The 23,663-nt window shown below is 44.3% G+C and overlaps 1 protein-coding gene across 1 annotated transcript in view; it reads right to left on the bottom strand.

The window, feature by feature from the left end:
• The window catches only part of LOC135532752 (voltage-dependent calcium channel subunit alpha-2/delta-1-like), a gene marked incomplete at its 3' end in the record, with an annotated part of 46,717 nt that extends 35,707 nt beyond the window's left edge, over positions 1-11,010 (bottom strand). Inside the window, exons 1-4 of the mRNA XM_064960194.1 lie at positions 10,996-11,010; positions 10,602-10,661; positions 5,811-5,846; positions 4,911-5,043 (exon numbers count right to left, since the gene is read on the bottom strand). Coding sequence (XP_064816266.1) covers positions 4,911-5,043; positions 5,811-5,846; positions 10,602-10,661; positions 10,996-11,010 — 244 coding nt within the window. The remainder of the gene's footprint in view (positions 1-4,910; positions 5,044-5,810; positions 5,847-10,601; positions 10,662-10,995) is intronic.
• Positions 11,011-23,663: the final 12,653 nt, after the last annotated feature.

The raw sequence follows: 23,663 nt of genomic DNA, 5'->3' as shown, positions 1-23,663 counted from the left end.
GGCATAACGAACATGGACACCTAGTGGCATAAGGAACATGGACACCTAGTGGCATAAGGAACATGGACACCTAGTGGCATAAGGAACATGGACACCTAGTGGCATAAGGAACATGGACACCTAGTGGCATAACGAACATGGACACCTAGTGGCATAACGAACATGGACACCTAGTGGCATAACGAACATGGACACCTAGTGGCATAACGAACATGGACACCTAGTGGCATAACGAACATGGACACCTAGTGGCATAACGAACATGGACACCTAGTGGCATAAGGAACATGGACACCTAGTGGCATAACGAACATGGACACCTAGTGGCATAACGAACATGGACACCTAGTGGCATAACGAACATGGACACCTAGTGGCATAACGAACATGGACACCTAGTGGCATAACGAACATGGACACCTTGTGGCATAACGAACATGGACACCTAGTGGCATAACGAACATGGACACCTAGTGGCATAACGAACATGGACACCTAGTGGCATAACGAACATGGACACCTAGTGGCATAACGTGAACATGGACACCTTGTGGCATAACGAACATGGACACCTTGTGGCATAACGAACATGGACACCTTGTGGCATAACGAACATGGACACCTAGTGGCATAACGAACATGGACACCTAGTGGCATAACGAACATGGACACCTAGTGGCATAACGAACATGGACACCTAGTGGCATAACGAACATGGACACCTAGTGGCATAACGAACATGGACACCTTGTGGCATAACGAACATGGACACCTTGTGGCATAACGAACATGGACACCTTGTGGCATAACGAACATGTACACCTTGTGGCATAACGAACATGGACACCTTGTGGCATAACGAACATGGACACCTTGTGGCATAACGAACATGGACACCTTGTGGCATAACGAACATGGACACCTTGTGGCATAACGAACATGGACACCTTGTGGCATAACGAACATGAACACCTTGTGGCATAACGAACATGGACACCTTGTGGCATAACGAACATGGACAATTGTGGCATAACGAACATGGACACCTTGTGGCATAACGAACATGGACACCTTGTGGCATAACGAACATGGACACCTTGTGGCATAACGAACATGGACACCTTGTGGCATAACGAACATGGACACCTTGTGGCATAACGAACATGGACACCTTGTGGCATAACGAACATAGACACCTCCGAGGCCTAAGCAAAAAAGCAAAAATGTGGTGCACGCCCACGCCACCACCAAAATGACACAGTGAGATAGGAGAGAGGAAGTGACGACACCATTTAGATGGAACGAGACGGTGACTACGGGCTGATTATCAGCACAAAATGTCATCACTGAGATAGCAGGCTCTACATCTCAAGCAAAAAACAACATCAGCAATACACTCACCAGCTTCCGTTGTTTATGTGACACGGACATGCTACAGCATTCAGGGACTGTACCGTGGCTAAGGTGCACACAGAGCAAGGAGACACTGCCTGGAATCTGTCTGTTGATGAGCTGGAAGTGTTCATTTCAAACCTGTATGTCCGTGGAGCATTCGGTGGAAAGAGCGTGTGTATGGAGAGCTTCTGGTCAGACATGTATGAGATACTTTTCTTTGGAGAAACCATGTCATGGGATCGCTTCAGAGAGATCATGCTTTACCTCCATTTTGATGAAACAGAAATTCGCCATGGTATCCAACGTATAAATACCTGACTATTTTTTACTGCTGTCTTATCGACACTTATATTCATTAGAATGCCATTATTTTTTTTGCTGATTTTCACTGTTTCTCAAGCACACTTGTCACTTATAATGATGTTTAGGATACTGCTGTTTCTATCATTTGACCTTGTGTCTTACAGTTCATGCGTCTTGGTGAATGTGGTATTTTGGGGTATTGTTTTTGTCGTCATAAAAAGAAGCTGTTACCGTGGTCCAACACATACGCCTTCTGTTTCATAATTGTAGCAAAGCTATTCCATTAATAAAATGCATTGAACATTTTAATGTTATGTTTTTACATATAGCCTAGTCACAAACTAATGAAATAAAAGACCTTCATAAACATAACCAAATGATTGTTTTCGCAATAGCATATATTAACGCATTAATTACACTGTTAAAATGTTGTAGTCAAAGTGACTGCTCATTAGCTTGAAGGGGGGTTCCTTCAAGGCCCAGCTGTTCTAGTGTAAATGAATGAAATTAAAGCAGAAAGTGGAGAGAACGAGTGATAAGAGGAGTGACAGACAGAGCAGAGGGCGATAAGAGGAGTGACAGAGCCGAGGGCGATAAGAGGAGTGACAGACAGAGCCGAGGGCGATAAGACAGAGCCGAGGGCGATAAGAGGAGTGACAGAGCCGAGGTCGATAAGAGGAGTGACAGACAGAGCCGAGGGCGATAAGAGGAGTGACAGACAGAGCCGAGGGCGATAAGAGGAGTGACAGACCGAGCAGAGGGCGATAAGAGGAGTGACAGACAGAGCCGAGGGCGATAAGAGGAGTGACAGAGCCGAGGGCGATAAGAGGAGTGACAGACAGAGCCGAGGGCGATAAGAGGAGTGACAGACCGAGCCGAGGGCGATAAGAGGAGGGTGATAAGAGCAGACAGAGCCGAGGGCGATAAGAGGAGTGACAGACAGAGCCGAGGGCGATAAGAGGAGTGACAGACAGAGCCGAGGTCGATAAGAGGAGTGACAGACCGAGCCGAGGGCGATAAGAGGAGTGACAGACAGAGACGAGGAGTGACAGACAGAGCCGAGGGCGATAAGAGGAGTGACAGACAGAGCCGAGGGCGATAAGAGGAGTGACAGACAGAGACGAGGGCGATAAGAGGAGTGACAGACAGAGCGAGGCGATAAGAGGAGTGACAGACAGAGCCGAGGCGATAAGAGGAGTGACAGACAGAGCCGAGGGCGATAAGAGGGAGTGACAGACAGAGCCGAGGCGATAAGAGGAGTGACAGACAGAGCCGCCGAGGAGTGACGATAAGAGGGCGATAAGAGGAGTGACAGACAGAGCCGAGGGCGATAAGAGGAGTGACAGACAGAGCCGAGGGCGATAAGAGGAGTGACAGACAGAGCCGAGGGCGATAAGAGGAGTGACAGACAGACAGAGCCGAGGGCGATAAGAGGAGTGACAGACAGAGCCGAGGGCGATAAGAGGAGTGACAGACAGAGCCGAGGGCGATAGACAGAGGAGGGCGATAAGACAGACAGAGCCGAGGGCGATAAGAGGAGTGACAGACAGAGCCGAGGGCGATAAGAGGAGTGACAGACAGAGCCGAGGGCGATAAGAGGAGTGACAGACAGAGCCGAGGGCGATAAGAGGAGTGACAGACAGAGCCGAGGGCGATAAGGGAGTGACAGACAGAGCCGAGGGCGATAAGAGGAGTGACAGACAGCCGAGGCGAGACGATAAGAGGAGTGACAGACAGAGCCGAGGGCGATAAGAGGAGTGACAGACAGAGCCGAGGGCGATAAGAGGAGTGACAGACAGAGCCGAGGGCGATAAGAGGAGTGACAGAGCCGATAAGCCGAGGGCGATAAGAGGAGTGACAGACAGAGCCGAGGGCGATAAGAGGAGTGACAGACAGAGCCGAGGGGAGTGACAGATAGGGGGAGGAGTGACAGACCGAGCCGAGGGCGATAAGAGGAGTGACAGACTGAGCCGAGGGCGATAAGGGAGTGACAGACAGAGCCGAGGGCGATAAGAGCAGACCGAGCGAGGGCGATAAGAGGAGTGACAGACAGAGCCGAGGGCGATAAGAGGAGTGACAGACAGAGCCGAGGGCGATAAGAGGAGTGACAGACCGAGCCGAGGGCGATAAGAGGAGTGACAGACCGAGCCGAGGGCGATAAGAGGAGTGACAGACCGAGTCGAGGGCGATAAGAGGAGTGACAGACAGAGCCGAGGGCGATAAGAGGAGTGACAGACAGAGCCGAGGGCGATAAGAGGAGTGACAGACAGAGCCGAGGGCGATAAGAGGAGTGACAGACCGAGCCGAGGGCGATAAGAGGAGTGACAGACAGAGCCGAGGGCGATAAGAGGAGTGACAGACAGAGCCGAGGGCGATAAGAGGAGTGACAGACAGAGCCGAGGGCGATAAGAGGAGTGACAGACAGAGCCGAGGGCGATAAGAGGAGTGACAGACCGAGCCGAGGGCGATAAGAGGAGTGACAGACAGAGCCGAGGGCGATAAGAGGAGTGACAGACAGAGCCGAGGGCGATAAGAGGAGTGACAGACAGAGCCGAGGGCGATAAGAGGAGTGACAGACAGAGCCGAGGGTGATAAGAGGAGTGACAGACCGAGCCGAGGGCGATAAGAGGAGTGACAGACTGAGCCGAGGGCGATAAGAGGAGTGACAGACCGAGCCGAGGGCGATAAGAGGAGTGACAGACAGAGCCGAGGGCGATAAGAGGAGTGACAGACCGAGCCGAGGGCGATAAGAGGAGTGACAGACCGAGCCGAGGGCGATAAGAGGAGTGACAGACCGAGCCGAGGGCGATAAGAGGAGTGACAGACCGAGCCGAGGGCGGATCAGACAAGCATTAAAGAAGAGCATGATAGAGCAAGATTAAGACTAGAGAAAGACATGGAAGCAGAAAGACTGAGAAAGACCCAGAAAGTATCCACACAAGAAAAAAAATCATGGCAGTTTCATTGACATTCAGTGTGATTCTCTCATGAGGTTGTGGGTGGGAGAGCGAGGAGCAGCTGGTGACCGGGGTGACTCGGAGGCCAGGTCTGCTGCCCATGGGTTGGGCTAGGCAGGGCTAAATTTAGACTGCAAGCATTGGCCGGGCCATCAGCTGACTACTACACACATTCTGAGAAACTGACTGACCAAAATGTCATGGAAACATGCTATAAATACTGTACAATGCATGTGTGTGTGTGTGTGTACTCACAGCCCTCGTATATGTCCGTGGGTATGTGGACTGCTGTGGTGTTGTAGGAGATGAGGCGTCTGAATTGCTCGTCTTCCTTAAACTCTGGATAAAGCCGGTTTGGCTTCTTGACCTCTGTATCATTTGAGTCCAGCTATAAGGGAAAAAGACGAAAGGAATGACATATTATTGACGCAAAATGGAGGTCAGTGGAGAGTATACTGCATGTATTTGGTGAATATAAAGTATTATGTGTGTGTGTGTCTGTCACTTTGCATTATGGTGCGTTGTATGATAACACATGTGTGTGTCTGTGTGGCGCTTGCTCCATCTCCTGTGGCTGTGAATAATACTGTGTTCAGATGCCTGACAGTACTGATCTCCTGTGTCGTGGCCCGTCAAAGCCAGAATGACATCAGCTGTTCAGGAGAGGTGTGTGCCTGCCTGCATGTGTTCTATCACCACATCCCCTGTGGAATTACTATCTGATCCCCAGTATCAAATCAGACAGATGACTTCAGAGGCTTCAGAGGGATGCAGACGATATCACTCGCACAGATACGTGTTCTTGAGATAATCTCTCACACGCACACACGCACACGCACACACACTAGACATAACATGCATGCACGCTCATTTGAATATGCACACATACAAACACACATGCTAACAAAAACACACACTAACCCTAGCGTACTATAGCAACTGTTTTGTGTCTTTTCAGGGCTCTAGAGCCTGGGCCACAGCTGGGGGATGTGGGGGATCCTTTACGGCTATCAATACGCTTTACAACAGGTTTAGTAACCATGGCTACAAAGACAGAGGGTGCAGGTGGGATTCTGTTGACTATACAGACTCAATATGACTCAGATCACATCTCTTCACTGCACATGGAGGAAGTAACAGTAGACATGTACTCACGTTTTCTTTGGCATAGTAGTAATGGATGTCATCAGGCTTTGGAGAAAGGGCAGGAGGGAAGAGAGAGAGAGAAACATGTAAAACAAAGATTTCTGAACACAGCAGGTCTTTGGTAGGGGTTTAAATCAATGTGCATTGTTTTCAGACAGTGTTAGAGTTGTGTGGAAACTGTGTTCCTATGTTGTTTCTATTCTTCAGTGTGCTTGTATTATTTGTCTTATTTTGTCAATTCAAGCACTTCTTCACTCTCTGCGTATGTCTATGTGTGTGTCTCACATGCACAAGTGTGTGTACTCCCTTAATACAGTGCGCGTGTGTACTCCCCTAATACAGTGTGTGTGTGTGTGTGTGTACTCCCCTAATACAGTGTGTGTGTACTCCCCTAATACAGTGTGTGTGTGTGTGTGTGTACTCCCCTAATAGTGTGTGTGTGTGTGTGTGTGTACTCCCCTAATACAGTGTGTGTGTGTGTGTGTGTGTGTGTGTGTGTGTGTGTGTGTGTGTGTGTGTGTGTGTGTGTGTGTGTGTGTGTGTGTGTGTGTGTGTGTGTGTGTGTTTGACACAAAAGCATCAGTAGTGTTGTAACCAACTCTCTCTTTCATCCTCTGTGCGAGCTTCCTGTCAGAGCACGAGCAAGCCAGGCGCTAATGAGCTAGCCTATCCAGCCTAGCTGACAGATGGATGCCTTGGGGACATGGAGCCGGTTCACTGGTTAGCACCACCTGCCTGCCACCTCCGGCGCTGCAACATGGGGCTAACGCTACATAAACCACAGACCTGTGATCTGCTGGTGGTGTGAGGCTCAATAGTTAGCGCCAGGCCATTAGCGATGAGCTAGGTGTTAGCGATAGACAGTTCTGACAGCGGTGCTCCAGCATCTGCTCACCTCCCGAGAGACAGGCTGCAGTCCTTGCAGAGCGTACACACAAGCTCGCACACATATACACACTCTGTCTGTCTTAGTTTCTACTGTATCTCTCATATGCTCAGATCCCTGAGGGGTGAGACAGTGTGACCTTAGTGTGAGTGTCGCTCCACAACATTAAGATGGCCTGACAGCCATCATGAGGAGGTCTCTTCAAGTTAGCTTTGAAGCACTGTGGCTACACTCCCCACCTCCTTAAGTGTGTGTGTGTGTGTTTTAAGTGCATGGATGTGAATGTGTGTTAAGGTGGTTTCACACACACAGAGGCTTGTAGAGTAATGGGGTAAATGTTTTTAAGTGATGTAACTCCTGAGGGAGGGAGGACGTCTTCTGGGCTTTCATACAGAAATGAGGCGTGTGTGCAGGGATATTTGATCTCCTACACCAGATTGTGTACACACACAGGAACGTACACACACACACGCACCCTCGGATGCAGCAAGGACATGGGCGGTTCACGGAGGACTACGCTGTAACCTCGATGTTGGCCAGACGGATTGAGAAGGAGTGAGGAGGGGGTGTCTGGAGACAGACTGGACCACGTCTCCTCCTAACACTTTCACTGAGCGCGTGCGAGAGCCACATGGAGCCAGGACACTCCTCACGACACGCAACATTGCCTGAGAAAGCCAGCGGTTTAAGAAACTGAAATGAATAGAGAAAACTACATTCAGCCTCGTTTGTCGTTGCCTGGTTGACACGCACCCGCACACACACACTTGGGATCAATTAGCTAGCTCAACATAAACAGTCTGAAAAAGCCAACCTCCGAGTCCTTTCATCGGTGCAGGCTTAATTGGCTAAGACTAACATGTGCGCTAATATTTGCTCGTTAGTTACAGAAAACGCTGGACGTTCACACTAATGACTCTACGCCAAGGGATAATTATCCAAGCTAGCCAAGCATCCTCCAGCCTCCAGTCACACATCCCAAGCCTCAAAGAAGTAGACCACGGCAGCATAGAGCAGCGCGAAGCAGATACTACCTTGTTCCCCACACGTACTCTACTTTATCCTACACACACGCATGTGCACAGGCACGTACACAGGTGGAGCACGCACGCACAAACACACGCACGCACACACACACACGCACACTTCCCGTGAGTGTGTCGGAATCAGACCGATAAGAAACCTTTAATGGAGAAGAGTCATTAAAAGGAGTATCGGAGGAGGTTATAATGACACTGTCCAGGTTAGTTTGAAGCTAATAGACCAATAGGAGGCAATGGAGTCATCCCACATAGAGGCAGTAAAAAAATAAATATATATATACAGTATAAACAGGTAATTTGTCATTTTCAATATATGGCTGCCGAAAGTGAGTGGCTTTCGCATTACTAAGTAGGAGAAGTAAATTAACTATTTGAATTCATTAGAAACACGTTGCGGCTCGGACAAAGAACGTTTGGACATGGGGAGTTGAGGAACTGCATCATAATTCATGATGAGGCCTACTAATCAAGTGCAGAGACAGGCTGCTCAGTAGAGAAATGTGTCCGATGGGGAGTGAGTTCAAGTAGAAGAAAAGGTTACTGGAATCGTGTTCATACAGTGCATTCATAAAGTATTCAGACCCCTTGGCTTTTTCCACATTTTGTTACGTAACAGCCTTATTCTAGAAAATATATTTTTATCTCATTAATCTACACACAATACCCCATAATGACAAAGTGAAAACAGGTTTAGAGAAATGTTTGCACATTTATAAAAATGTAAAACATATGATATTACATTTACATAAGTATTCAGACCTTTTACTCATTACTTTGTTGAAGCACCTTTGGCAGCGACTACAGCCTTGAGTCTTCATGGGTATGTAGCTACAAGCTTTTGGGGAGTTTCTCTCATTCCTCTCTGCAGATCGTCTCAAGCTCTGTCAGGTTAGATGGGGAGCGTCGCAGCACAGCTATTTTCAGGTCTCTCCAGAGATGTTCGATTGGGTTCAAGTCCGGGCTCTGGCTGGGCCACTCAAGGCCATTTAGGGACTTGGCTGTCTGCTTAGGGTCGATGTCCTGTTGGAAGGTGAACCTTTGTCCAAGTCTGAGATCCTGAGTGCTCTGGAGCAGGTTTTCATCAAGGATCTCTCTGTACTTTGCTCTGTTCATCTTTGCCTCGATTCTGACTAGTCTCCCATTCCCTGCCACTGAAAAACATCCCCACAGCATGATGCTGCCAGCACCGTGCTTCACCGTAGGAATGGTACCAGGTTTCCTCCAGATGTGACCCTTGGCATTCAGGACAAAGAGTTCAATCATGGTTTCATCAGACCAGAGAATATTGTTTCTCACGGTCTGCGACTCCTTTAGGTGCCTTTTGGCAAACTCCAAGCGTCTGTCATGTGGCTTTTACTGATGAGTGGCTTCTGTCTGGCCACTCTACCATAAAACCCTGATTGGTGGAGTACTGCAGAGATGGTTGTCTTTCTGGAAGGTTCTCCCATCTCCACAGAAGAACGCTGGAGCTCTGTCAGAGTGACCATCAGGTTCTTGGTCAACTCCCTAACCAAGGCCCTCTCCCTTGATTGCTCAGTTTGGCTGGGCTGTCAGCTCTAAGAAGAGTCTTGGTGGTTCCAAACTTCTTCCATTTAAGAACGATGGAGTCCACTGTGTTCTTGGGGACCCTCAATGCTGTGGAAATGTTTTGGTACCCTTCTCCAGATCTGTGCATCAACACAATCCTGCCTTGGAGCTCTACAGACAATTCCTTTGACTTCATGGCTTGGTTTTTGCTCTGACATGCACTGTCAACTGTGGGACCTGATATAGACAGGTGTGTGCCTGTCAAATCAAATCAAATCAATTTATATAGCCCTTCGTACATCAGCTGATATCTCAAAGTGCTGTACAGAAACCCAGCCTAAAATCATGATCATGTCCAATCAATTGAATTTATCACAGATGGACTCCAATTAAGTTGTAGAAACATCTCAAGGATAATCAATGGAAACAGGATGCACCTGTGCTCAATTTCGAGTCTCATAGAAAAAGGTCTGAATACCTATGTAAATAAATAAAATAAAAATTTTTTTTATACATTTGCAAACATTTCTAAAAACCTGTTTTCGCTTTGTCATTATGGGGTATTGTGTGTAGAAAAACATTGATGTAATCCATTTTAGAACAAGACAAATGTGGAATGTGGAAAAGGGGAGGGGTCTGAATACTTTCCGAATGCACTATACACTGGCTTAATGGGAATTTGAGAGAGTAAGACCCAGTGTGTGCATGGCTCTGAATGTGTCCCAATGCAATCTAATTGAATTCTACTTCATTGAACGCTATTAAAACTATATTGTCAATCTAATAAGATTTTATACAAAAATGAACATCCAATGTCTTTTTTTACCAGGTAAGTTGACTGAGAAGGGGGAGATGGGGGTGAATGAGCCAATTGGAAGATAGGGATGATTGGGTGGCCATGATGGTATGAGGGCCAGATTGAGAATTTAGCCAGGTTAACACCCCTACTCTTACGATAAGTGACCACAGAGAGTCAGGACACCCATTTAATGTCCCAACCGAAAGAAGGCGCCCTAAACAGGGCAATATCCCCGATCACTGGCCCTGGGGCATTGGGATATTGTTTTTTTAGACCCGAGGAAAGAATGCATTCTACTGGCCCTCCAACACCACTTTCACCAGCATCTGGTCTCCCACCCAGGAACTGACCAGGACCAACCCTGCTTAGCTTCAGAGGCAAACCAGCAGTGGGATGCAGGGTGGTAAGCTGCTGGCAATTACAACAATCATATATAATCGTGAATGAAATCAATCTCTTCTTATAGAGTTCAAGGCTTCTATAGGTAATGCATCCAGAGATAATGAGGACATGAATAATGTTGATCTCCACAACCACTGCCTCACCTCAGGATCATTCTTCCACCGATGCCACATCTGAAAATCCTCTGCAGCGGATGCCAGTGTCTGGACAAAAAACAGAGAAATAGAGTTGGAATTTTAACACATATTTCCTTTCAATTAAGGAGTTGACATAGTGCTTGTGGCAAGCAGAGAAAGAAAGAGAAAGAGAGAGAGAGAGAGAGAGAGAGAGAGAGAGAGAGAGAGAGAGAGAGAGAGGGTACAAATGTTCATTAACATTGATCACAGACATGAAAGTGTTAAGAGCATAAAAGCCATCATACTCCTCCACCGTACACAACATATACTGAGGGTACATTACACACCTCAGCTTACCTTATCATGGCTCATTCACACAACTGACTCACCTTATCATGGCTCATTCACACAACTGACTCACCTTGTCATGGCTCATTCACACAACTGGCTCACCTTATCATGGCTCATTCACACAACTGGCTCACATTATCATGGCTCATTCACACAACTGACTCACCTTATCATGGCTCACTGGCTCACCTTATCATGGCTAATTCACACAACTGGCTCACCTTATCATGGCTCATTCACACAACTGGCTCACCTTATCATGGCTCATTCACACAACTGGCTCACCTTATCATGGCTAATTCACACAACTGGCTCACCTTATCATGGCTCATTCACACAACTGGCTCACCTTATCATGGCTCATTCACACAACTGGCTCACCTTATCATGGCTAATTCAAACAACTGGCTCACCTTATCATGGCTAATTCAAACAACTGGCTCACCTTATCATGGCTCATTCAAACAACTGGCTCACCTTATCATGGCTCATTCACACAACTGGCTCACCTTATCATGGCTAATTCAAACAACTGGCTCAATCATGGCAAACAACAACTGGCTCACCTTATCATGGCTAATTCAAACAACTGGCTCACCTATCATGGCTCATTCACAACCTCACCTTATCATGGCTGGCTCAACAACACTAGGAAGGCTGTCAACACAGGAAGTTATTTTAGACTGAAAATCTAAACAAACACATTTTCACTCAACACCCCCAGGTGTGAAACGAGGCTGGGGTGTCACAGTATAAGACGCCATTGTGCTCAAGTTAGATCCCCCCACTCCATATTGGCCCAGATCTGGCCCTAATGACTAGGTTAATGGGTTTCTAATGTAGATCATCTTTTCATCTCAAACTGGTCTAGAAACACACTGTAACACTAATTTCCCCTGGGGAAATATGGAATCTAATTCCAGTCACTAGCTACTAGTACTGCAGAAAGGGAGTTATTCACGTCACCCATAAATGTTATAAGTTAAATTCATTGAATAAAGGCGAAGTGGGGGGTTAGTGAGATGAGATAGTAACAAGAAAATCAAACAAAGAAAAACAAAACAATGAGCTTCCCTTGAGGATGAATCACAGGGTGTAGAGATCTTACAATCTTCACAATGGCAGTTTGTGTTTAAGTGCTGTATCTATCAGAACTCGGATCTGCAGGCCAAGTGTCCCCTTTTCTTTGGCACGCTTACACTAAGTCTCCCCATTTGGCTGCAATGAGAGGGCTGTGTTAGCATTACATCCTCTCCTCTACACAATGATGTCACAAGTGCATAATTAAAGTGACTATGCCTAATCAAAGCCAATTAACCCTCAATGCATACTGCCTGCCAGAGAGCTTTGCAAGCACTTTTTTCTATCTGTCGCTGAACACATTGAGGCGGCTAACACTATTCTAGAGCTAATGTGTTTAGCGCTGCTAGCGTTATTGGCTTGCATCTTCCCCTGGGCTTCTTGTAGCTTTGTGGGCCTCCTGACTCTATCAAAGCTAAGACTAATTGATGGACAAAAATGAACAGTGTAATGACAGAGATGGAGTATAGAGGGAGGGGTAATGTTTTTAGGGTGAAGTGATGTTCCCTACATTTTTGGGAGGCACTGAGCAAATGTTTGATCTTGTGAGCGGGAACTTGGACATTGTGAGAATTTTGTGCAACTTCCGGCACACGTTTACAGTGAACACTGACGCTGTCCCCTTACAGTTTTAGACAGCAGCCAATAGGCTATTGTGGCTATTTGAGCATAATGTAGGCCTACCAACAAAACAAATGGAGCAAATCCCACAACATTTTCACATGGAAATAGCTTTGATTTCTATGATATATCCTACAGTAGCCTATATGTGGTGTTTAATGCAGGCCTACACTACATGAGACTTTTAAAAACATTTTTACATTATGAAGGGCTTGTAAATTGCATTGTTTTGTGTTGTATGATACAATAAACAATTTTATATAAATTCAATTAACTATAATTTCCATATGGAGAATTAGACAATGTAGACTACCCCTCTGCCTGTTGGATTATTTGCATATTCAAGCTTGTCTCAGAATACAACACTACCCCTTTAAGACATACACTTTTTACCTGAGCTTAAAATATAGCCTACACATGTGCTCTTGTATGAAGCAGTAACTCCACATTGCTGACCTATAATTATCTATAACTGGGCTAATTACTCGCTAAATAGCAAAGAATATCAACAAATGTGCACACGTGCGGTTTTGCTCTTATCTGAAAAGCGCATACACTCACCCGTGATTGAAAGACCGCTTGAGGCAACCCCCGCCAATATAATTATATTCCGTTCTGCTCTGGCTACAACACAATCACAGGCTCAATCTTGCAAAGTTAGATTTGTTTTGGTTTGTTGCATTGAAAAGGGGCTGATATCATGTTGATTCGATCACAGAAAGAATGTTGATCTATTTCGTGCAAACTAATGGGGCGAACTCGGTGAAGTTCACTCTCTTGCGTCTCTGCGCCGCAGTCCTGGAGGAGGTGCGCAGTGTACAGTCGTGGCCAAAGGTTTTGAGAATGACACAAATATTAATTTTCACAAAGTCTGCTGCCTCAGTTTGTATGAAGTCCCTCTTTGCCATGCAAACACGTGCCGTCATCATTGCGTTGCACAAAAAGGGCTTCGCAGGCAAGGATATTGCTGCCAGTAAGATTGCACCTAAATCAACCATTTATCGGATCATCAAGAACTTCAAGGAGAGCGGTTTAATTGTTGTGAAGAAGGCTTCAAGGTGCCCAAAAGAGTCTAGCAAGCGACAGGACCGTCTCCAAAAGTTGATTCAGCTGCGGGATCGGGGCACCACCAGTACAGAGCTTGCTCAGGAATGGCAGCAGGCAGGTGTGAGCGCATCTGCACGCATAGTGAGACAAAGACTTTTGGAGGATGGCCTGGTGTCAAGAAGGGCAAGAAAGAAGCCACTTCTCTCCAGGAAAAACATCAGGGACAGACTGATATTCTGCAAAAGGTACAGGGATTGGACCTACGCTGCATGAGACCATGTTTGCAAAAGAAGTGTTTCTGAGCTTGTCAATATTACACAGGTAAGCTAACGGTTATATAGATCAGGAATGAAAACAGGCTCTATAGACCTATAGACCTCTATATATCTATAGACCTCTATATATGAGTGACTGTGTCCAACACACAACCACCTGTTGTTATGTTGGACACCTACTGACCAAAGAAAGACAAAACAGCTCAATCAAGCATGATGGGCTTGTAAGTATAAAAGCAAAGCTTTTTTTTCATATCATTTTTAAAAAATCTTGAAAAGGGAATGGAATGGGATTAATGTGATGTGTGAAGAATCCAATAATTTATCTTGAATGTGGTACAAATCACATTATTGTGGAAGCACCTCCTAAGAGTCTGAATTAAGCTGTTTGGATCCTAATGGACTGACCATTATGGGGCAGATCTGACAACACATAACGTGATCTCTCATGATGAGCTCCTCACTGTACATATATCAGTGGAAAACCTACTGTGATAACTGTGACACTCATTTCTCTCAGTGCAGACACTTTCAAACCTCTCTGATCTTTCCTGAAGAGCCAACACCCGAACAACATTCGCCTCTCATTCAGAATGAAAGACAATTTTATTTGGAGCTTAGCTCATTCTCTCTCTGTTTCTTCCTAATGAACTGGTGTGTTGCAATGCTTATGTAAAGTTTTGATAATGAAATCCGTTACAGTGTTTTCTTTTCAGACAGCTAATTATACTGAGAGACTTGTGCCCACACTTGTGCCCACACCGGTTGACTGTGGTTGCCATGGCGATATCCACAATTTGAGTTTATTTATTTTTATTTTTACAGGGACAGTGCATATTAATCAACGTTTCAATAAAAGTGTAGCCAGCCGGCTAATTTTCAACCGCAGTCCCTGGGCAGGTTATTAAAAGAATTACAATACAGACAAACAATGAGTAGTGAGCACATGCAGAGCAACATAGAAGAAGCAGCACGCAGACAGAGCAACATTACACAAAAAGCAACAAAACTAAATCTATAAAAGCAACAGTGTTTCCACACCTCACAAACTACAGACAACAAGACAACATGGAAAGTAGCAATACACAGCTAGGGATTATGTCTGATTGGCCTTTAGCCATGTCTGTTTTCGTGTGACAGTTGGTGCAGTTGTGTGTCTGATGGCAGTGTGTTCCAGACATGGGAAGCTCTCACAGAGAAAGCAGATTGACTAAAGGTGCCTTTCATTAAGGGAACTATACAGTCACTTCTAATGGCAGACCTTGTGGATCTGCTGCCATAGGTTTGGGTTTTCTGTTTAACAAAAGTATCTGCCTTGTTATCTGAGGATCTCAGCGATGGTTGTCAGGCAGGCTGGACCCCGTATTGTGAGTGGTGAGGGGGAAGAGGTGAATTGTATTGTGAAACATGCTTTAGTTGTGTGTCTTAGTTGTTGGTGCTGTGAGGACAAAAACTTGAGACTTCATTCAGGTGTGTGTGTGTGTGTGACAGAAAGAATGGACTGTGTTGGTGAGGATTAACACAAATGCCAACAAAACTGTGCCTGTTGGAGCCCAACACACACACACACTCAAAAGGTCATTCATCCCCAGCATGATCACACCCCCTTGGTTTAAACTGTTAAATCAATTCAGACTGTGTTAAATGCTCTAGCAAAGCACTTGAATTCTGAATGAGGACTAAATGCTTTGAGCCACAGTTTAAATTCAGGCTGGTAAATTATGTACAACTCTCACACAGGAGCTCTGAAGATTCAGCATCCCTCAAAACAGGTCGACCTGACAACTATGTCTGTATCCAGTCCATATTTGATTAGACTATGGATCTGGGGTGAATTTCCTATGCGTGCCAAATAAATATTGGAGCAAAATTTGGATCAATTCAATCAGTTCTGAATTCAATTGAGGAAACAGACTTAACTAATTATCTGAAAAATATCTATGTTGACAAGATCTGAAGTGAAGTGAATTTGAACACATACATATCTTTCCCCCTCTCTGCCTCTCCATCCTCTCCCCTCCTCCGAGACAGTAAATCCAGACTACTAGTTTCCCCTCTGTTTAGCGCTCATATCCATCCCTGCATCCATTATTTAGACAGGAGAAGCATGTAAACACGGAGAGGAAGTGGTTTCTCAGTCTTTATCACTGAGGAGGATTCGAGATACATTCCCCAATCAGGGAAAGGAGACAGACAGAGACAGACAGAGCGAGAGAGGGGGGGATTATTGGAGATGTTAATGTTTAGAGAGAGTAAAGAACAAAGAGGCGATCAGTAAGGAAGCTATGCCCCAAAATATGATCATTGTTTCAATTCATACTTGATGCATGATCAAAGCGAAGAGATGATGATCAGTGGAACAATGAAATGTGCTGAGCAAAAATATAAACGCAGCATGCAACAATTTCAAATATATTATTTAGTTACATTTCATAGAAGGCAATCAGTCAATTGAAATACACTGAACTAAAATATAAACACAACATGTAAAGTGTCGGTTCCATGTTTCATAAGCTGAAATAACAGATCCCAGACATTTTCCAATCCGCAAAAACTTATTTCTCTCAGCTTTTGTGAACAAATGTATTTAAATCCCTGTTAGTGAGCATTTCTCCTTTGCCAAAATAATCCATCCACCTGACAGGTGTGGCATATCAAGAACCTGATTAAACAGCATGATCATTACACAGGTGCACTTTGTGCTGGGGACAATAAAAGGCCACTCTAAAATGTGCAATTTTGTCACACAACACAATACCCCAGATGTCTCAAGTTTCAAGGAAGTGTGCATTTGGCATGCTCACTGCAGGAATGTCCACCAGCGCTGGTGTCAGTTAATTTCTCTACCATAAGCTGCGTCCAACTTCGTTTTAGAGGATATGGCAGTACGTCCAACCGGCATCACAACCGCAGACCATGTGTAACCACGTCAGCCCAGGACCTCCACATCCGGCTTGCGGGATGGTCTCAGACCAGCCACCAAGACAGCTGATGAAACTGAGGAGTATTTCTGTCTGTAATAAAGCCCAATTGTGGGGAAAAACTCATTCTGATTGGCTGGGCTTGGCCCAGCCATCAGAAATCCATAGATTAGGGCCTAATTTATTTCAATTGATTGATTTCCTTATATGAACAGTAAGTCAGTGAAATTGTTGCATGTCACATTTATATTTTTGTTCAGTATATATACATATAGATTGCTATTTTTTTTCACTGACTCTCTTGTACTGGCTCTATGCACACTCACTAGACTCTACCCACACACTCACATTCCATGCTGTGGAGAATTATTCTCCGCTCTGCTGGAGAGTGTTTTTCTCCACTCATACAGGAGTAATAAAGGCCTAGTGTATTCATTTGGTGGAATTTTATATATATATAGTTGAAGGCGGAACTTTACATACACTTAGGTTGGAGTCATTAAAACTAGTTTTTCAACCACTCCACAAATTTCTTGTTAACAAACTATAGTTTTGGCAAGTCGGTTAGGACATCTATTTTTTGCATGACACAAGTAATTTTCCCAACAATTGTTTACAGACAGATTATTTCACTTATAATTCACTGTATCACAATACCAGTGACTCAGAAGTGTACATAAACTAAGATGACTGTGCATTTAAACAGCTTGGAAAATTCCTGAAAACGATGTCATGGCTTTAGAAGCTTCTGATGAGCTAATTTACATAATTTGAGTCAATTGGAGGTGTACCTGTGGATGTATTTCAATACCTACTTTCAAACTCAGTGCTTCTGTGCTTGACATCATGGGAAAATTAAAATAAATTTCAGCCAAGTTCTCAAAAAAAAATTGTAGACCTCCACAAGTCTGGTTCATCTTTGGGAGCAATTTCCAAACACCTGAAGGTACCACGTTCATCTGAACAAACAACAGTATGCAAGTATAACACCATGTGACCACACAGCCGTCATACCACTCAGGAAGGAGACGCTTGTCTCCTAGAGATGAACGTACTTTGGTGCGAAAGGTGCAAATCAATCCCAGAACAACAGCAAAGGACCTTGTGAAGATGCTGGAGGAAACAGGTACAAAAGTATCTATATCCACAGTAAAATGAGTCCTATATCGACATAACCTGAAAGGCCGCTCAGCAAGGAGGAAGCCTTTGCTCCAAAACCTCCATAAAAAAGCCAGATTACGGTTTGCAACTGCAGTATCATGTGGGGGTGTTTTGCTGCAGGAGGGACTGGTGCACTTCACAAAATACATGGCATCATGAGGAAGGAAAATTATGTGGATATATTGAAGCAACATCTCAAGACATCAGTCAGGAAGTTAAAGTTTGGTTGCAAATGGGTCTTCCAAATGGACAATGACCCCAAGCATACTTCCAAAGTTGTGGCAAAATGGCTTAAGGACAACAAAGTCAAGGTATTGGAAATGTCCATCACAAAGCCCTGACCTCAATCCTATAGAGAATTTGTGGGCAGAACTGAAAAAGCGTGTGTGAACAAGGAGGCCTACAAACCTGACTCAGTTACACCTGCTCTGTCAGGAGGAATGGGCCAACATTCACCCAACTTATTGTGGGAAGCTTGTGGAAGGCTACCTGAAACGTTTGACTTAAGTTAAACAATTCAAATGCAATGCTTGTTGTTTTTAGCTAAGGTGTATGTACATTTCCGACTTCAACTGTATGTATGTATATATATTTTTATTAGTATTTATCAGGGAGTGCTGCGGCCCGTCAGCACCCCTACTCCCCGTGGCTATGACTGGTACTCTTTGTATATTGCCTCGTTATTGGTATTTTATTGTGTTACTATGGCTTTTTAATTTAGCAAATATTTGTCTTACTTTTGGACTCTGCATTGTTGGGAATGGACTCGCAAGGAAGCCCTTCACGGTAAAGTCTACACCTTTTGAATTCGGGGCATGAGATGAATACAATTCGATTTGATTAAACCTACACGAACACACAAATGTGACCGACCGGCTCCGTTCAGTTTTACATTGGATAAAAGTAGAGCTATAAAATGATATATCATACACTACAGTTGAGTAACAAAGGGAAAGTAATTCTGCTTTGAAGGTTTATAAACGTGTAACCTCACTTTTGAGAAAATTGAATGTTTGAATGTTTTAGTACCTACTGGAGTGCTCTTCTTTGCCTACACCCATTCAGCATTGTTCACACCCTCTCAAGCTTTAGCCCCACCCATCTCTTTAAGGGTTGATCCGAGCGTTCTGTCCTAACAACAGCCGTCAAGGACCCAAGCTAACTGGCTAACTTTGGCTAGCCACTTTCAGATAAAAATGAGAGAACAGCTCACTCTGACCATTTCACTCGCCCGAGCAGAGCTGGTTAGGCTGTTTTATGTAATCCGGAGCAATTAAAATAAATTTAATTGCTCCGGATAAATCAATACCCGTTAAAACGGGTATTGAGTGTTCGTAAATTCGTCAGTTATTCTTCACTCTGGCAGACTCAGACTAGAGTGAAATCGGAGTAGATAGCTCGAGTGAATTTGCCAGCTACGTCTATCAACAGCTATCGTTTCGCAGTGACATCATGAACATTCTGTTGACATAGTGGAGTCTTTTGTTAAGAAGTAGCCAGCTAGCTAAACACCGAACCATAATCCAAACTCATGCATGAATCTGCAGGTAGCTAACCAACAAGGTTCAATGTTAGCTCGCTAACATTAGGCTATAACTAGCAAAGCAAATGGCTCTGCGATGCAAATAATATTACTACACAGATCATACACGTAACGTTAGCTAGCGGGTCAGCTAACGTTAGCTAGTGAGCTAACAGTACACTTTAACTTGAAATGAAAACACTTTCTGACAAAATTAGAAACGTGTAATATATGAAAATGTAGCGAGCTTCACTATTTTACCCGTATAGATGGCTGGAGAATTCTCCCTCTCTATCACGGATGCCAAGGTTGCCCTTAGTTTGAATATGTAATCCAGAGACAGGTGTTTCTCCATCTCCTTACCTATCATACACCAATTCCACTGATTTCAAAACTCGGTCCTCCAGAAAGTGGGAACACTTATGCGGTTCTACTACGCAATATATATTTTTTTAAAGCCACGTTAGACAGGATTACCTACACAAGGAGTGGCAGACCAATCTGAACTAATCTCTCTGCATACCCAGCCTACTCATCGCAGCCAATCATAGCTAGCGGGAAGGATGCTGTCTTTTTCTGTGGCTAAACCAACTAGGCTCTTAATTTAACAATTGTATTCGTATTTACAGCTGGAATACAAGTTTGCTATTAAGGCACATGAAAGTTCACATGTTCCAGAAGGCATTTCTGACCAAAAACTAATTTTGATTTTGAAAAAACGTTTACGTTCAAACGGCTCTACTGTGAAGTAGTGACACGTGACACACCTAGTTTCCTGAAACGAGTCACAAATACACACACAATTTACATTTACATTTGACTAATTTTCTGTAGCAAATGCTCTTATCCAGAGCAACTTATAGTTAGTGCATTCACAACTCATGCAAGCATGTACACTTCCGTTCAAAACTTTGGGGTCACTTGGAAAAGTCCTTGTTCTTGAAAGAAAAGCACATTTTTTGGTCCATTTTAAATTAACATCACATTGATCAGAAATACAGTGTAGACATTGTTAATGTTGTAAATGATTATTGTAGCTGGAAATGGCAGATTTTTTTACATAGGTGTACAGAGGCCCATTATCAGCAACCATCACTCCTGTGTTCCAATTGCACGTTTGTGTTAGCTAATCAAAAAAGGCTAATTGATCTTTAGAAAACCCCTTTGCAATTATGTTAGCACAGTTGAAAACTGTTGTTCTGATTAAAGAAGCAATAAAACTGGCCTTCTTTAGACTAGTTGAGTATTTGGAGCATCAGCATTTGTGGGTTTGATTACAGGCTCAAAATGGCCAGAATCAAAGTACTTTCTTCTGAAACTCGTCAGTCTATTCTTGTCCTAAGAAATGAAGGCTATTCCATGCGAGAAAATGCCAAGAAACTGAAGATCTCGAACAATGCTGTGTACTACTCCTTTCACAGAACAGCGCAAACTGGCTCTAACCAGAATAGAAAGAGGAGTGGGAGGCCTCGGTACACAACTGTGCAAGAGGACAACTATATTAGATTGTCTAGTTTGAGAAACAGACGCCTCACAAGTTCTCAACTGGCAGCTTCATTAAATAGTAACCACAAAACACCAGTCTCCACGTCAACAGTGAAGAGGCGACTCCGGGATGCTGGCCTTTTAGGCAGAGTTGTAAAGAAAAAGCCATATCTCAGGACTGGCCAATAAAAATAAAATATTAAGATGGGCAAAAGAACACAGAAGCTGGACAGAGGACGATTAGAAAAAAGTGTTATGGACAGACAAATCTAAGTTTGAGGTGTTTGGATCACAAAGAAGAATATTCGTGAGACGCAGAAAAATAGAAAAGATGCTGAAGGAGTGCTTGAAGCCATCTGTCAAGCATGGTGGAGGCAATGTGATGGTCTCGGGGTGCTTTGGTGGTGGTAAAGTGGGAGATTTGTACGGGTAAAAGGGATCTTGAAGAAGGAAAGCTATCACCCCATTTTGCAACGCCATGCCATACTCAGTGGACAATGCTTAATTGGAGCCAATTTCCTCCTACAACAGGACAATGACCCAAAGCACAGCTCCAAACTATGTAATAACTGCTTAGGGAAGAAGCAGTCAGCTGGTATTCTGTCTATAATGGAGTGGCCAGCACAGTCACCAGATCTCAACCCTATTGAGCTGTCAAGCCAATCCAACTTGTGGGAGGTGCTTCAGGAAGCATGGGATGAAATCTCCTCAGATTACCTCACCAAATTGACAAATAGAAGGCCAAAGGTCTGCAAGAATGTAATTGCAAATGGAGGATTCTTTGATGAAAGCAAAATTTGAAGAGCACAATTATTATTTCAACTAAAAATCATTATTTATAACCTTGTCAATGTCTTGACCATATTTCCTATTCATTTTTGCAACTGATTTCATGTATGTTTTTATGGAAAGCAAGGACATTTCAAATTGACCCCAAACTTTTGAATGGTAGTGTATGTGCACTCACACGCACACATGCACACGCACACACACGTTCATTACTGGGATCCTCCTCAGGGGGTTAAGGAGGAAGTACCACTAGGGGTCAAATTGGGTCAGAGTCAAAGGTCAGCAGGTGCTTTGGCACATGACTCTCCCTCACCTGTTCTCCATCTGCCCCTCGAGTTCCTTCCCAGTGTTAATCAACACACAGTGCCACAGGCTAAGTAACGAGGGATGGTAAACAGGCACGCTAATGAGCAACACTGAGCTAATAGGGAACAGGCTCGCTAACGAGCTATTACTGTGTATAACAGGCAGCGAATGAGCTAAAGCAACATTACCCAGGATGAGGGCAGCTAAATTAGCATATAGCACAGTTCTGGCACAACGAACACTGCGTGCGTGGAGGTTGGATAAACCCTAACCTGTAGGGACCGGAGGCCTCATTTATCAATCATACACAAATCTGTGCGTAATCCATGAGTGGGATCATTTCCATGCAGTGTGAGATTCATGAACATGAACATTTGCATGAGTGTGCATACATTTGGACATTAGACCAGTGGAAATCTGTCCTTTGTTCTGATGTTTTGGTCCAACTGCCGTGTCTTTGTGAGACGCAGAGTAGGTGAAAGGATGATCTCCGTATGTGTGGTTCTCAACATGAAGCATGGAGGAGGAGGTGTGATGGTGTGGGGGTGCTTTGCTGGTGACACTGTCAGTGATTTATGATTCATGGCACACTTTACCAGCATGGCTACCACAGCATTCTGCAGCGATACGCCATCCCATCTGGTTTGCGCTTAGTGGGACAATCATTTGTTTTTCAACAGGACAATGACACAACACACCTCCAGGTGGTGTAAGGGATATTTGACCAAGGAGAGTGATGGAGTGCTGCATCAGATGACCTGGCCTCCACAATCACTCAACCTCCACCCAGTTGAGATAGTTTGGAATGGGTTGGACCGAAGAGTGAAGAAAAAGCAGCCAACAAGTGCTCAGCATATGTGGGACGTCCTTCAAGACTGTTGGAAAAGCATTCCAGGTGAAGCTGGTTGAGAGAATGCCAAGTGTGTGCAAAGCTGTCATCAAGGCAATGGGTGGCTACTTTGAAGAATCTCAAATATGTTTTGATTTTTAAAACACTTTTAGGCTTACTACATGATTCCATATGTGTTATTTCATAGTTTTGATGTCTTCACTATCAATCTACAATAAAAAATTAAGAAAAACCCTTGAATGAGTAATTGTCTCAACTTTTGACTGGTACTGTATATTTTGCCATTTCTAAAGCCTCTTGAATTGTCTTAATGGTCCTCCCTTGGTAGCTATGTTTTCATTTTTACTGGTCCAACCACAACTGAGCGAGCCAAATAAAACATTTTGGTCATACTAAATCTCTGACACTTTGACCTCTTTCAGTCATAGGCTATTTCATGGTACGGTATTGTATATTCCCACAAGGTTTAAAGGGATGATTTTGACCATATATGGTTAACTAGGGGTGTTTCTAAATGCAAATAGCCAAGGTTGAGCACAAGCACTGTGGCTGAGAACAATTGGTATTTTTTTAAACGATTATGGCCTACCAGTGTGTGTGTGTGTGTGTGTGTGTATAACGTTTGTAGAATTGTTTGATAAATCACATTTTTCTATGCATACGAACATTCTAAATTCCATT

Source organism: Oncorhynchus masou, unplaced genomic scaffold (genome assembly GCF_036934945.1).
Source record: "Oncorhynchus masou masou isolate Uvic2021 unplaced genomic scaffold, UVic_Omas_1.1 unplaced_scaffold_2007, whole genome shotgun sequence".
NCBI classification, from domain to species: Eukaryota; Metazoa; Chordata; class Actinopteri; order Salmoniformes; family Salmonidae; genus Oncorhynchus; species Oncorhynchus masou.
This window is presented reverse-complemented; position numbering and strand designations above follow the sequence as displayed.